This window comes from Microcaecilia unicolor, chromosome 6 (assembly GCF_901765095.1).
Source record: "Microcaecilia unicolor chromosome 6, aMicUni1.1, whole genome shotgun sequence".
Classification (NCBI taxonomy): Eukaryota; Metazoa; Chordata; class Amphibia; order Gymnophiona; family Siphonopidae; genus Microcaecilia; species Microcaecilia unicolor.
Genome location: NC_044036.1, coordinates 82,074,479 through 82,091,236, shown reverse-complemented (window position 1 = coordinate 82,091,236; position 16,758 = coordinate 82,074,479). Strand labels below are relative to the sequence as shown.

Here is a 16,758-nt window from a genome sequence, read left to right as displayed (position 1 = left end):
ACAGGAACGCAAGACCTTTGAAGTCAAAATGATTAATATTTTGACACCCACCAGAAAAAACTTAACAAAGATCTGGGTTTTCTAGCCCATTATAAACCATGAAATTCCACTGCTTTGTCATCCTCTCATCACCATACATATCTCCCTTTCCCTCATCCTCTCTGCCCTCTCTGTTTCTCACCTAAGCCACCCCTCCCTCATCCTTTCAGACTGTCACTGACATACATTGATGCTGTTATTTATCAAAATTTGCTTATTTCTGATCTGATGAAGAAGTGCCACCTTCGAAAGCTATCAAAAAATGTATTGTTAGTCCAATAAAAAAGGTATTATCTTATTTTCTTTTCTATGTTTTATTTTATTCTATTTCTATTTAGTATCATGAGAGAAGAAACTAGGGGTGAATGGAGAAGAACAGCACTAACGTGGCCGATGAAGGGCACCGACTCCATGTGCAACAGCAACAACACAACCAAAGCCATTAAAGTACAGCACTAAATTCTATCAACAGAACAGGGAAAACAAGTAGATCCCTGTGAAGCAGTCTGGGAACACCAGCAATGCCACAGAATAGGTGCTGCATAGGCAACACCATTACAATCCCCCCCCAAACACACACACACACACATACACACACACACACACACACAAACAAACAGTCGTATCACAGAAAGAAGCCTTATAAAAGAAGGAAAATTAGAAGTTGAGATCAAACATAACATATATCCACAACTGAAAAAGAGGCATTCTATTCTATTCATGGTATTTATATCCCGCTAAAATCAATAGAGTCTAAGTGGGTTACATAAATATAAAACAAACTGGAGACTTAGAAAAGCTTACAAAAATTAGTCACTCAAGTATTTATCAATAAGTTTTCAATCCCTTGCAGAACTGTAAATAACTCAAGATCATACGAACTTGTAGAGGTATGGAATTCCACAATTTACTAGCCTGAAAAGAAAAAAAATAGTCATGGATTCTTTCATAACGAATTTTCCTAACATATGGAAACTCCAACAATAAAGTAGAATATAAATGAGAGCTCCTTCGCAATGCTGGATAAGCAACCAACTGAGGAAGCAAAGAGGAACAATTCCCTTGCAATATGTTAAACATAATACAGGCAATCTTAAAACCTATCCGAGCAGAAACTGGTAACCAATGGTATCTTCTAAGCAGCGGTGTCACATGCCTAGTTACCACCAGGTTAGCAAAGGAGCCCTTACTGACACCTCAATGGGTGACAGTAAAGGCTCCCTGCCGCATAGCCATGCGGTAAGAGTTTTCTTATCACATGGCCATATGTGTCTGGGGGCTTTTTTACCCACTGTGGTAAAAAGAGCCCTGGCACATGAGAAAAACAGCCCCCACCGCTAGCGCAGGGTCCTTTTCCCCACAGCTTGGTAAAAGGACCCCTTCATCACAACTTCAAAAGTGAGCTGAGCAAAATTCTTCACCAATATCCGGTCTTTTCCATAAATTTATCGTCAAACTTAACTTCTTCACACAGAGGGTATTTTTCAAAGTCATTTCTGTGGTTAAGCAGTGCTTTACTTGAAGAAGTGAGCTTTTATAAAATTGGCTGCAGAATGTGCAGGTAAAACAGGTCCTGACAAATTCTGAATCTAGGAGCCTGCCCAAAAACGTATGAGCCAGCAGTTCAGACCTCTTTCTGTACTCCCATTGTTCTCCGTGAAGCTGAAGAGAGGGGTGGGGGAGGGAGAAGAGTGAGAGATCCCTCTGAGGTCTACCATAGTTTCTTTAGAGCCTGACTTACTAAGACTGTTATCCCATTCTGGGGATCATTTACTAAGAGTTAGTTCGCAGGAATAAAGCAGGCCCTGTGTGCTATTGTTAATATATGACCCCCCCCCCCCCCCCCCACACACACACACACAAATACACAATAAAGTCCTTCATGTTCCAACTTCCAACTGCAGGGAATGGTCAGAAGTATACAGGAATCAGTCCTTCTCTCCCTCTTTGTTTCTTTCAATCCCCCTCCACAGTGTTCTCATCCATTCTCTCTCTCTCTCTCTCTCTCATTCCATTTTGTCTTGTCTCTCTCTTGTATCCGTCTGTTCCACAATGGCGTCACTCGCCCATCCCACTATCTGCTTCCTCTCCATGTAGCCAGCCCATCACCCCACAGCAACTGCCTTAGCTAGCCAGTTATTCTGTTAACCCCTCATTTAGACAGACTCTCCCAGGAAGCCAACAAGTCAGCCATGCCCATCCCTCCCCTCCATCTAAATCTTCCCATCTAGGAAGCCAGTTATTTATAACCCCACTCCTTCTAGCTATCCATCCACTGACCCAGGTGGCCACCCCCAGTCTTAGTACCAACAACAGCAAAGGTGACAAACAAAAATTTCCAAACAAGGAGGCGTGGCATAGATTCTTTTCTATTTGGTCAAACAAGCCTCAACACAAATCCTGTTTTGGCCGCTAGGCTTCATCAGGAGTCTAAAAACAGAATAAATATACATAAATAACTAATGAATCAAAAATGACACATAATCTAAAAAAGAAAATACCTAAAAGAATACATGTATAATAAATAAAAAAAAGTGTCAAAATGTCAAAAAAACATCCAAAGAACAATGAAATTCCATATCATGTGCAACAGGTTGAGTAGTAATGATAGATAAAAAAAATAAATAAAACACCTAAAATCGTTGTGCAATGCTGACATAATAATAATGCAAAAAAAGGGGGTACGACTTTAATACATAATGAGTAAGGGTAACATATGTTAAAAAGGAGCAAAAAGAACATACCTGTACCAAACAATTTATCTATAAGTAATGTAGCTGGTATGAAGAGGCTGAAAACTCACTAGCCTTAGTTAGACTATAAGTCAAGAGAGGAACAGAAAATGTACCATAAACTACTCAAATAATACATAAACCTCCCTGTTTACTAAGCCGCGCTAGTGCCAACATAGCCCATTCACTTTGAAGGGAAAAAGTGCAAAATATCATGCCCCATAAGGTGCAAACATCAGAATTAAGTATCACACAGAAGTGCTAAGAGTGAGTGCAAAGACGGTGTAAATAAATGACTTTTGCAGAATTGATAAGGTAATTAGAAGGGTCACCGCTACCAAGTGGCTATTACTATTGAAACATAAGACATCTACCTACCTACCTACACCTTGCAATCTACTAAAGGCTGCTGTCAGAATAGGGCCTTCCTCTTCTCTGCACCAAACAGCTCTCAGTGAATTGGAGTCTCATGTGGCAGGGCCTCTTGCACTGGTCTCCTGAGATTTTGATTCCCCTGAGGCCAGTGTGGTAATTCCTTCACTGTGCGGCTCAAACTCCCTAAGAGCTGGGCAGTGCAGTGAAGAAGTTGACTTCTGTTTTGATGGTGGCTGCGGTGGTGTAAGAAAATTAGGGGCATGAAATCTTGCTTAGCAAAGGGATATTTCTAGTCTCCACGGTGGCCTGGAACCTGAAATATAAGTATGTGTGTAAAGCCTGTATGTTCGTAGCCATAGTGAGCATAGATGCTGCCAGGGGCAGGGTTGGGAAGGGGTCTGCATTCAACATGCATACTTTTGAAAATTCATGTAATTATGCACACCAAGAACTAGGTATAAATGTGTGTAGTTTTCCTGGGGTAATTTTCAAAGAAAGGAACATAAGCATGTATTTTTGCTTTCAAAATCCAGTAAATCCTTCACAGCAAAAAGTAAACGCAGAGGGGTGAATTCTATATATGGCGACGGAAAAAAGAGCTATTGCATAAGCCTCGCTTAAAGTTAGGCATGGTTTATATAATAGCGCTTACGCTTGGGAATCACGCTTACATTTAGGCATGGCCATTTGCACCCACTGAAACGTGGTGCAAATGTACATATCCTCTTTACTCTATAACAATGCGCCTAAATGTTAGGAACGCCCCCATTCCACCTATGACCTTTCTATTTCCACACTCCCTTTTTTACTTGCGCCTAAATTTATGTGCATAAATTCCAATTAAATCTAATTAGTGCCAATAATTGTTAAAAAGCCAATTACTGCACTAATTAGCTTGTTATTCAATTCAATTACAGGTGCAAATTGGTGCAATTTTTGGCATCTTTTATAGAATTAGGGGATAGTTTTCATTAATGTGGGCAGTTATACAATTAACCCCAGAATATATAATGGGTTATCTTGTTTACTGTTAAGGAGTAGTATCAACCCCTTAGTTAAGGTGGTAATTGATACATGATCATCTCACTCAGTAAAAGCCAAAAATGTAAAACAGATGCAGGGCTGGCTTAACCATTAGATCAGGTGAAGCTCTGGCCCACAGCGCCAGTGATTAAGGGCGCCAAAATACTCAGCCTCTGACCTTACCTAGTCTACTGGTTAAGCTTTTTCTTCTCCCACCCAACCCCAGTCTGTTCTTTCCTCCTCCCACATGGGTCTGGCACCATTTCCTCACCTCTCTCATTCCCTCACAGTTCTGTAAAATTTACGTTGGTCGCTCCTGCCAGTGGCAGCAGCATGAAGGGCTACCTTTAGCCACCCCCTAGGTCTTCCCTCTGCTGCATCTTGCCTCCTCTGATGTAATTTCTTGTGGGCGTGATGCGGGAGACAGAAGACCCAGGGGCTGGCCAAAGACAGCCTGTCACGCTGCTGCTACTGCTGCTACCTCCAACCAATATAAACTTTACAGGACTGTGGAGGAGTGAGATAGGTGAGGGAGTAGTGCTGGACCCATGAGGAGGGGGACAGGGGGAGAGATGCCAAACCCATGGAAAGGAAAGGAGAGGAGCACTGGAAGCAATGCAATTAGGGGGGGGGCACCGCCTAAGCAATTTGGCTCGGAGTGCCACTGTGCCTTGAGATGGCCCTGAATAGATGTGTACCGAAAGTGTCAAAATCACAAAATTGAAAACAGAAACATTTACAACACAATCATTTTTTCAAGCACAGCCGCTCTGTTTCACAAAGAACACAGTTCATTAATTGTTTCTTGTAGGATATGATTTCACCTCAACATCACCACAATCCACTAAAAGAAATTATAGATTTGAAATGACAGTATGCAAACACAACAACCATGGATCAAATATTCTGACAAGCAGAAGAAAAGTGTGGGACTCCACTAGCGCACAGAGGAAAGGGAGCAACAGGATTTACAAAAGAAAAGAAAAAACTCTTTAAAGAATTAGATCAACAAACAAGGAAAAACAAGTGGCAAATGCACGAATACAGTGGGAAACACAAGTTTTATTTCGGGAACCATATGTCAGTAAAACCAGACACGTGAATTGTTAAGAAAAGGTGAACTGGAACCTAAGGATGACAGAGAATAAGTTATAGGAGGATCTGCTCTTTAATCCAGGTCTCAGAGAAACAGATTCAGTGTTAAAAGGTCTCAGTTCCATTTTCCCATAGACGTGGCACACATTCTGACATAATGGCACACATTCTGACATAATTTGGGCTTCTGATTTTTGGACATAACAGAAAAACTTACAAGTCACCCCTGATAGAGCAAACAACACCCCAGAAAAACTGCCCTTACTGGAGCACTTCAATGGCACCACCTGGCAGCCGCCATTGCAGCCAGGTGACATCATCGGAGAGGCTGCTGATGTGGCAGCAGGAGCTTATGCCTTTGCTATTTTTGCACTCTGCTTCTTCACTGGCTCTGCTGCCAGGACTGAGAGTTTAAAATACAAGAACAAGTATTTACTGTATTCTCACAAGAAACAGCATGCCTGTTCTTGCGTTTCAAATCCTCCTGCACCTGAGCCAGCAAAGAAGCCCAGAACTTCAGGAGAAAAGGGACCCTCTGTGTCAGGTAGAAGGAGACTGCTGGACCTGGGAGAAAGGGAAACATGCTGGGGCTGCAAAAAAGGGGCTGGGGTTTGGAGATGGAGTCTTATGCTGGAGCTGGAAGAAAGAGGGAGCTGATGTTGGGGCTAGGAGAAAGGGGAAGGCTGATGCAGGGGTATGGAGAAGAGGGGGTTGGGGCAGGCATAAGAAAATTGTAAATGTGGGTCCCTGAATGTAATCTACCTATTAAGCCACAAAAAATTGTTTCTGCAATGCAAACACATCAACAAACCCCTATTTTTCTGACCCTGGGAAAGCATCTAATTGCCTCAAAAATAAACCCTTAAAATTCCAAATGATAAACATCTAGAAACAGAAGATCCGTTAATATGAAGGGGATTACAACCAAGGTACCAAGAGATAAAATGGTGAACAGAGTCTGTGGCAAAGCTGGGATTAGAAAAAAATGGACAGAAGACAAAAGGGTTAAACACAGCATCAGCAAGAACTAAAGCTAAGCCACAGTGAGATGAAGTCAGTCAGATATGGTCAGCAACAGATCTGGGATCTGGACTGAAGCACACATGTTTAAGGCAAGGGTACAAAAATCCCATATGCTTCATGGCCCAAGTGGCCAAATTTTCACATATGGCACCTGTTAAGCTGTATTCAGCACTATGTGCTACTGCTCCCAGTCATGGAACCCTGGGGAGCAAAACATGCAGCCACACTGAAACACTAGCAGGCACTGGCATGGGTTGCAGACCTAGAATACCACCACTGTGCAGCCCTAGACTGTCAGGAGGAGCAGAGGTGAGCCTGAAGCATCACAACATGTCAGGCAGGGGCTGCAGACCAAGAGCAGGAGTGTACCTAGACCAGTGGTTCCCAAACCTGGTCCTGGAGGCACCCCTGCCAGTCAGGTTTTCAGGATATCCACAATGAATATTCCTGAGAGAGATTTGCATGTACTCCCTTCCAATGCATGTAAATCTCTCTCATGAATATTCATTGTGAATACCCTGAAAATCTGACTAGCTGGGGTGCTTCCAGGATCAGGTTTGGGAACCACTGTCCTAGACTAAAGCCCATGGTGTTCTACGATAAATTCTTCAAGCTGCTGTGACAGTTTCCAACATTCTGTGACAATTACGTGGCACACTGCATATATGTTAAATATAGCTTCCTGCAGTATTGATAGTATCTAAATAACTGGACAAGAAGAGCGTTGTGGAGTCTAGCTGTGCTTATTCCTATGTGGCACCGAGACCCTGAAGCAGCATTGCGAAACGCTGGCCACCGTCGGCTCGGGGCATAGAAGGTGAAGACAGCACAGCATCAGTTGTGGCAACGCGGTCCAAGGGTACCAACATTACGTGTGATGTAACATAAGAAAGTATAAAATCGATAAAAAGCACAGTTATTTAAATACTATCAATACTGCAGGAAGCTATATACATCATAAAAGGTTTTTAGCCAATGATGAAGGCAAGATCCTTGTGATCTGTTTCAGCTCCGATAGATTTATCATTATCCAGGAGCTCTTTGAGGCCTTTTTTTCCTGCAAAGGACATATTGTTTTGAATAGAGTTTAGTTCATAGTCATTTTTTTGGCAGCGGATATTTTTGTGATTTGTTTCTAGGATACTAGCATACCCGCACCCAAAATGTTGTATTATTTTAGTGGACTGCATATATGTTAATATTTCATTATGTAAATTATTTTTGTTTTAACAAAATAAAGCTATTTTCTGGCACTTCTTGCAGTTGTGGGAGGAGGTAAGTAATTATAGATGTATCAGTAGAGACAGAGATCTGAATGGAAAGAATTGAGCTGGTGTTTGCTCTGCCACTTTTATGTTGTCTGTACATTTTATTATGGCTTATGTTTAAAGTGAAATCCACTGAGAAACAGCATCAATCAGCAAAATATAAATGATTTTAAATAAATAAATGCCCTGTTAATTTATTTGGTCCTCTTTGTGGAGAAGAGGGATCTTAGTGATTTGTACTAGAAAGGGAGGGGATGGAGACTAGGGGAAGGATCTGGGTAGGAGGGTCAGAGGGATACAGGATGGAAGGTGAAATAGTGGTACAGAAGATGGGTAGAAAATAAGGAATTGGCTCAAAGCAAGGGGAGGGAGGAGGAAGAAGGGATCCGGAATCAGAAATGGGAAGAATGATCCCCCAACACCTCACTCTTCTTGATCTCACTCTCTCCCCACAAACCCCTTGATTTTCTTCCCCACCTCTTATCCCGTCACACCCCACAGCACCTCCAGTTCCCTCACACCCTTCCCACATGAACTTATATAAACTGGACCTAATCCCCTCAATCACAGACAGTCACTCCATCTATTCATTAACTTTTGCCTCTCATCTTCCCTCGTCTCATGTGTCTTTTGCCCCCCTCCCTCCCAGCTTTATTAGTAGAAGGAGGAGAGTGAGTCACACATCTCAATTTCTGCCTTGCTCTGGGTGTGGTGATCCTCTTAAGCTCCATCACCTAGCTCGTGTCCCGCTCTTTAAGAGGACAATGAAAGCGACAGCGCAGCAAATAAGGTTCTATTCTCCTCCTCTGCTACTTGGGTCGAGTGTTGAGTTTTAAATTCATAGCGCTATGTTGTCCTGCATGGTTCAAAGCACAGCATTTAGCACTAGCAGAAGATGAAGATGCGGCCCTGGGTGCTGTACTGTCACTACTACTCTGCTGTAGAGAGGGACTGAAGCAGGGTGATGGGAGGAAGGAACAGGAGGATCATCACTGCTACTGCCTATTTTGCTGCAGATGTTCTAGCAATTCTGTGGTCCACTGGCAATTCCATGGGAGGAGCCAGATTTTGCAGCCCTTCCCACGCCACAGAATTGCAGGAAATCAGGAGAACTGGCCAAGAGTGGCAGGAGGAGTGAGACAAACCCCCCAGGCACAACAGTTGGAAAGAGCAGAAATTGGCCAGAAAGCCAAAGAGTGTCCTATCAGCTATCAGTGATTGAGATGGGTGGGGACTTTAGCCTGGAGAAAGACAAGAGAGAGGAAAAAGCTAGACAGAAGGTATAAAATAAAGGAACAGGTTAGAAGAGGCTGAAAAGGTGAAAAATCAGTTTAAAAAAATCTCCCTATCTCCTTCAAAATAAGCTTTAAAACATGACAAAAATTGTAAACTGTAAAAAATAAACAATTTTTTCTATCTCTTAAAAGTTTTTACTGGTGCCTAACTTTTAACCATTTTTTCCACTCCTGGTTTAAGACATTCATTAAGAGCACAGTCTACACTTGTATGGGACTTCAGGGGCCCATGGCATTTCTTCTTTCCACTAACACATGGCTCACCCTTCTGGGCTCTGGGGCTCTTTGGAATCTCCTGCACCCAGGCTTCAGATATTGGCTTCTCAGGCAGAACAGCTTAGGACTCCAGCTGTTCGTGACATTAAATCCCTTCATACGATCAGCTACCCACTATACATGGACTAAACAGTACACTTATGTGTAGATTATGTCTCTCTTTACTCAGGACATGCACCGTGCTTCTCTTTTTCTCATGCATATGACATTGTCTGTCCTTCTACCATAGACTACAGAGTTGCCATCTTAGTTCCTCACCCCATTTGTCTATCAGCATAATTAGCTTTCCTGCCCCCTGTTCCCAATGCACACTGGCTGGAGCGCTCACTCACCCTCCGGTATACATCGTCACTGCTCTCCTCATACTTCTGCTGCAGGTGCTCCTCCAGGAAGTAGATTCGAAGTTTCAAGCTGAAGTTTTCCTTCTTCAGGTCATTGAGGTGCTGGGAGAGAGTACGGTACCCATTAGCCATGATGGACAATCCATTGGGGGCATCATAATCAGCCCCCACCTCCTGTCTCACACAGGGAACATGACAAATCAAACAAACCCTAACAGATAAAACTATAAAAGAGCAAGCACTGCCTAGGAAATCATGCTGGTCTGTGTGGTGATGGGCAGGAGCGTTCCCTGCCTGTCTCTGTGTCTCTCTGCACGGCTGCACTCACAAGTCACTAGGATTTATTTTTTTTTTTATTCTGAGAAGCATCCCTGGAATCCTGACAGGGTCAGAAGCACGAGTGTTGTAAAACAATCCCGCCACAGGCCAGAGCCAAGCATGACAGCTCCTGACATCCACAGGGACAGCTGCAGCCTAGGCATCTGGAGAAAGATCAGTCTCTCTATGACCCTGGGGTGCAGCACAGGAGCAAAGCAGACAGAGGGGTAAAGCACAGTAACCAAAGCAAAGCACACTGTAGGGAAATGATCAAAGATCTTAGTTTGGCTCACAGCCCTAAACTATGAGAGCCACTCTAAAACCTGGTTTTTACTTCAGCACACATACGGTGAACACAAACGAACATGCACACATACTCACGCTTTAAACAGCACCCTCTAGAGGTGCTCCTCAGAGTATCAGAGGCCTCTATACTAGAGACCCACAAACATTTTACTTTATTTTATTTATTTTTATAAGTACTTAGCTCATGCCTTTGCAATGGTAGGTCAAGGTGAGTTACATTCAAGTACAGTAGGTATGTTCTTGTCCCCAGAGGTATTACAATCTAAGTTTCTATCTGAGGTAATGGGCAGTTAAGTGGCTTACCCAAGGTCAAAGCGAGTGTCAGTGGGATTCAACAACAAAGAACACATGGTACATGTCAAATCACTGAGAGAGGGGCCAGCTGAAATTTTTAATCTCTTCCCTAGCGTCATCCCCATCTCAGTGTCCCCGTCACAAATCTTTTTATCTTGCTGCACCATATGCCTGGAATAGACTTCCTGAGTCAGGTTCATCAAGCTTCAGCTCTGGCCTTATTCAAATCTAGGCTAAAAGCCCACCTTTTGAGGCTGCTTTTAACTCCTAACTCCTAGTCACCTGTTTAGTACCCATGTCTGTTTTACTCATTCCCACAATAAGTAATTCCCTAATCCCTTATTTGTCCCATTTGTCTGTCTTGATTAGATTGCAAGCTCTGTCGAGCAGGGACTGTCTCATATGCATTTAGTGAAAAATGCTGCATTATGTTTAGCAGCGCTACAGACATGAAAAGTAGTAGTAGTAATCCTTTATTTTCTAGGGAGCAAAGGAAGAAGGAAAGAGAAAGACAGGCCACATGACTTTTTAAAAGAAATTGGTAGTCAGAACAATTTTCTAGACAGCAATTATAATAGTGTATCAGAAAAAGCGTCAGCCAAGTTGTGGATCAGGGCACTTATCAGTTACTACATATACAGGGGGTTATTTACTCACTGTGTGCGTTATCCACCATAGGAATAAATGGGCCCTGCAGCAGCAAGACCCTCATAATTTTAAGCACTTAAAACTGTGAAGAAATGGGATAGTTCTCAGGTTTTCATTCAAAACCACCCATGGATAGCACATAAGGTTGCCAACTGGATCCAGATTCACCCAACAGGGTTGATCCAGTCCTGGGTTTACCCTACTGCATGCAATGACTTGCAGTTCTGATTTCCTCATTGCATTACCTGAGAAAAAGCAAAACTACATGTCCCTGCATGCAATGGAGTAAACCCAGGACAGGATCAACGCTGTCAGGTGAACTGGATCCAGTTGAAAACCGTAACACTACAGCAGAGCAGACCTGAATGTACACAGCAGAAACATGCAAAAAAACTTTTTCAAGTTATGATATAACAGTTTTTGTAACACATTTTTCACCATTTCACACGACTATCTTGTAGTACACTGTAACCATTGAAGAATGGAAAATTCTGTGAAGGTTGAGTCTAGACACTAGCCTTTGTTGCTTGCTTTCACGTCTAGTAAAAGCTTTTGTGCGTGCCCTTAGAAAGTGTAGGGCCTGATATACAGCCAGCGGTGATCAGCATTTTGCTGGCTGCCACAGCTAGAATTATCTCCAGAAATTCAATGCCAGGCCATGTCTGGGCTTTGGCATTGAATTTCCAGGTTTGTGGAGCTAGCTAAACCATAGCCAGTTAAGAGGCGCTTGCCGCACGCCAATCTGGAACTACCCCCGGGCTACTGCAGGAGCCCGGTGATAGTTCCCATCCCCAGCACACACCATTTCTGGCGCTACAAAATATTTTCTATTTTTGTAGCATAGGTGCTTACCCGGTGGTAATCGTTGCCCGGTTACCGCCGGGTTAGTGTGGGAGCCCTTACCGCCACCTCAATGGGTGGTGGTTAAGTGCTCCCTCCCGAAATGGCCACACAGTAAGTGGTTCACTTATCGCACAGTCATTTCTTGCTGAGAAAAAAAGACAGCCTTTTATCCACTGCGAAAAAAAGGGGTCCTCAGTGCACGTCAAAAACACGCACCAATGCTAGAACAGGCCCCCTTTTACCACAGCTTAGTAAAAAGACCTCTAAGTGAGACATTCAGCACTTAACCGGCTATGGCAAACAGCACAAAGATAGGACCACATAAAAGTCAATCCTATTTATGCAGTTACCTTGGGTAGTTAAGTGCTGAATATTGGCATTTAAACAGCGAAATGCTGACTCCACCACCAGAAAGCCTCTAAAATCGCCAGTTTTGGGTTGGCACTAACTGGATATATTCAGTAGCACTATTCCGCTGCTGTTGAATATGGCTGGTTAGCTGTGAAAAAGCAATTAAACTGTCAGGAGCCTCTTCCGGATGGTTAAATCTCTTTGAATATTGACCATGCAGTTATTTACTGACTGTCTTGAAAAGCACTGCATCGAAACAAGTTGCTGAAACAGCTTTCCATCTGGATTTGCTTTGCTTCTGGCTAAGGATCAAGTTGTGGTGTTTGAGACACCCACTGTAGATGTGGAGCCCAGAATAAATTGAAACACCACCAGTTCTGTCTCTGGCCAGGCGACTCCATTTAAAGATTACAATGTCATGAAACAGGGGCTCAAGTGGCATGAAAAGCTATGGATCCTAATCTCCAGAAGACACAATTGCTAGTGCATAGACCTAGATTTAAAACAAAAAAAAAAAAGAAAAGAAAAATGCTCTTGTCAGGATCCTCTTGGACCTGACGACATACTTCATTGTTTCTTGATGGTCTGAAGATTGGCATTATCCAGATAAATAGCACCAGCCAACTTATACCCAGCTGGTATCGGCACTGAACATTCAGGTACACAAAGCCCGCAGCAGCCACCATTTAACAAAACATTGAACACTATGTGCTGATTGTAGGAGGAAAACACTATTAGGGAAACACACACGTGGAGGGGCATAATCGAAAGGGACACCCAAGTTTTGTTGAGGACGTCCTCGCAAAACGTCCCGATGGAGGGGCGGGAAAACCCGTATTATCGAAACAAGATGGACATCCATCTTTAGTATCAATAATAAGGTTAGGGACGCCTAAATCTTGAAATTTTGTTGTCCTTAGAGATGGTCATCCCTAGACTTGGTCGTTTCTGATTTTCAGCGATAATGGAAACCAAGGACGCCCATCTCAGAAATGACCAAATGCATGCCCTTTGGTCGTGGGAGGAGCCAGCATTTGTAGTGCACTGGTCCCCCTCACATGCCAGGACACCAACCAGGCACCATAGGGGGCACTGCAGTGGACTTCATAAAATGCTCCCAGGAACATAGCTCCCTTACCTTGTTTGCTGAGCCCCCCAAACCCCCCCCTAACACCCACTACCCACAACTGTACACCACTACCATAGCCCTTACAGGTGAAGGGGGGCCCCTAGATGTGGGTACAGTGGGTTTCTGGTGGGTTTTGGAGGGCTCGCTGTTTCCTCCACAAACATAAAAGGTAGGGAAGGGGATGGGTCTGGGTCCGCCTGCCTTAAGTGTACTGCACCCACTAAAACTGCTTCAGGTACCTGCATACTGCTGTGATGGACCCGAGTATGATATCTGAGGCTGGCATAGAGGCTGACAACAAATATTTTTAAAGATGCTTTTTGAGAGTGGGAGGGGGTTAGTAACCACTGGGGGAGTAAGGGAAGGTCATCCCCGATTCTCTTCGATGGTCATCTGTCATTTCGGGCACCTTTTTATGCCTTGGTCGTAAGAAAAACAGGACCAGGTAAAGTCGTCCAAGTGCTCGTCAGGGATGCCCTTTTTTTTCCATTATGGGTCGAGGACGTCCATGTGTTAGGCACGCCCAAGTCCTGCCTTCGCTACGCCTCCAATACGCCCCCTTGAACTTTGGCAAGCCCTTCAACGGAAAGCAGTTGGGGACGTCCAAAATTGGCTTTCGATTATACCGATTTGGATGACCCTGTGAGAAGGACGCCCAACTTCCAATTTATGTCGAAAGATGGGCATCCTTTTCTTTCGAAAATGAGCTTGACTGGCTTTCTTCTCTTCAGAAAACAGCCAAAAAAGTGTGGGCACTATTCCAATTAGATCACTAATCTCTTGTCCCCTCCCAACACCCTTTTAGCATCTCCCCTTCATCTCCATTTATATCTCCATTTATATAGTACTGTTATATCTTTTCATCTTCTCCTAACAAGGCTTTTTAGACTGAAACGCTATCTTGACGTTGGACTACTATCACGCTATGTTGTTCAAAGTGCCAGCATGCTCAACAATTTTTGGTCTAGGCATTTGTACCGCCAATTTGTTAAGAGTCAGGTGGAAAGAGAAGAAGAAAAGGAGTTAGGAATTTTTTCTACAGTCAGTGGTTTTGTTTTACCTTTCATATATTATTCTCCATTCTTTCCAATGCGCTGATGACAGTAAAGACCCTCTCAGGAAGGCTTGCAGCCAAAACATGGCCTGTGTTGGGTCAAGATTGTCCACGCATCCTGTATATTTTGGAGAATAAAGTTTTGATGTTTTTAGAAGCATTGCACTTCTGGACATTATTTGGGTGGTCATCCAGGAACACCTTTGGTTGTAGTCTTCCACCCCTTCTCTCCTTGTTTTAATTGCTGTGAAAGTACTGTTTTTTTTCCTCCATTTTTTTTTTAGCTTCACTTCTGATAGGTGGCAAGGAGCTGCTGAGAGGCTGGCAGTTCCTCTTGGGTTTAAGATGTGGTGAATTGGAGAATGCTTAGCGGCTTCCCCCAGCTTTACATGTTGAGGCTGTGAGTGAGAAGAAAGAGTGCCAAAGAGAGGCCAAGCGTTGTCCTTGGTTTTACACTGGCCAATATTCAGAGCTATTTAACGAGCTAGGAATGGCTCATGGCTGGTTAAATAGCACTTAACCGGTTATCCGCAAATATTCAGTGGGGGATAGCCGGCTATTTCCCAATGAATATTCACGGTCAGCTCGATATACCCGGCTAGCTGCGAATATTCAGCACATCACCGGCTAAATTTGGCAGCCAAATTGGGCTACCCAAATAGCATGTCTATCTTTGGATGCTATAAACTTAACCGGCCAGTGGCTGGTTTAGTTTAAACTGACCAAAAATAAACCGGATATTCAATGCCGGTCACCGGAAATGGGTCGGCATTAAATATCTGGGCTTATCGCTAACTGCGAGAGTTAGCCAGGCTGCCTCTTGTGGTCTGAATATTGGTCCCCCAGTTTTGTTTTGTTTTTTAAATCATTTATAATTTTTCATTTTACAAGGGTCACTTGCAAACAGTAATACAGAGATGACTGCACATTAATAAAAGATAAGAAGAAAACAATCCCAACTAGATATATGGATTATATACAATCTTTCTCTTTCTTAGACCACAAAGTGAAGAAAAATAGGGAGAGTGAGATAAGACAAGGTGATCAATTAAACAGTAAACAGAAAAAAGAAAACATGGTATTAACCTGATTATCCCCAGATATTACTCATCTAATTCATTATTCCACATTGATCATCTGGTTGGGTTCTTCAATACCAAATACGGTGTATAGTCAATTCATTTCATTGAGAACATACTTATTGTCCACATTTTAGTTAGAAATAATACATCTGATTACATTCTCTCTCTTTTAAAACCCAGAAATTATTTAACAATACATATACAGTACTTAAGTCTCTAATTCAAATCCCACTGATTAAAGCAATCCCAGTTTTCACAGGCTTCACTCCTTTCGAAGTAATAATTAAGGAAATATTGGTCCCCCAGTTTTTAAAAACACTGAGCAGGAAGAGATGTAACAAGAAGGGGGGGGGGGAGACAAAGGAAGGGGACTATCAGCATGGGTTGCTTGATGGCTCCTGATCTCTCCCAAGAGCCCCTGTGTCTGACCAGAGAGTGATTCCAGTTTAACAGACTGTATACTCTATCAGGTCCAGCTGTGCAGCAGCACAATGTGCGCACTCAGAGAAAGCCTCTGAAGCCACAGGGTATCATTTGACATAATTTGGGCTTGTGCCCTGAGTCATCTGATTGGCAGGGGAAGGGAGAGTGCCAGCATGTTCTTCACCAGCTCTTTTCAATCAGCTATTTTGTTTTTCCAGACACCCATAATTTGGCTGTAACTCTGGCAAATTACATGTTCTGCGGGACTCCTTAATTGAGAAGTATCTGCACTAGCATTAGGGACTCAACAGCTGAATGAAGCCATGCATTAAAAGCAGAGAACTCTGCTAGGACCACTCCAATCTATTTCATAAAAAGATCTGTGTGAATTTGAAAATTGCAAGAAGATGTATCTGGTTATTCCTGTGTTATTTCTTGTCACCTTATTAGTGATTTATCCTGTGTATGTTTATTTGAGCAATTTGCTAGACCACTTTTTCTAGTGAACAGGTCAAAAAGATTCACAATAAAAATATAATATACTATAATAAACAATCTTAAAAAAAAAACACACAAGAACACTCATCGCATGTACTGTCAGGATACTGATTCAAGAAAATCAATTCACCGATATAGTGAAAGTGTTAGGGCTGCTGTGTGATGCACCGTAACGGCCAGCCTTTTTGCTAAAAAAAAAAACCTCCCAGAACTGAAGGGTCCAGCATCATCCTCTCACTCCGATCCACACACCTTTACTGCAGCTGTATGATGGTTTTTGCTGCACACGACAACAGTTCTCAAAGCCCTATTTGACTGTCCTTTGCAAGTCACATTCAAGCAATT

General features: G+C 43.0%; 1 protein-coding gene across 2 annotated transcripts in view; it reads right to left on the bottom strand.

The window, feature by feature from the left end:
* PDE4DIP (phosphodiesterase 4D interacting protein) overlaps positions 1-16,758 on the bottom strand; it is a 310,072-nt gene that overhangs the window by 248,082 nt on the left and 45,232 nt on the right. The window contains exon 4 of one of the 2 annotated variants that reach the window (XM_030207593.1): positions 9,459-9,569. In XM_030207593.1, coding sequence (XP_030063453.1) covers positions 9,459-9,569 — 111 coding nt within the window. Of the gene's footprint in view, positions 1-9,458; positions 9,778-16,758 lie in introns of those variants that run through there. The other variant, XM_030207594.1, reaches the window with a different exon arrangement.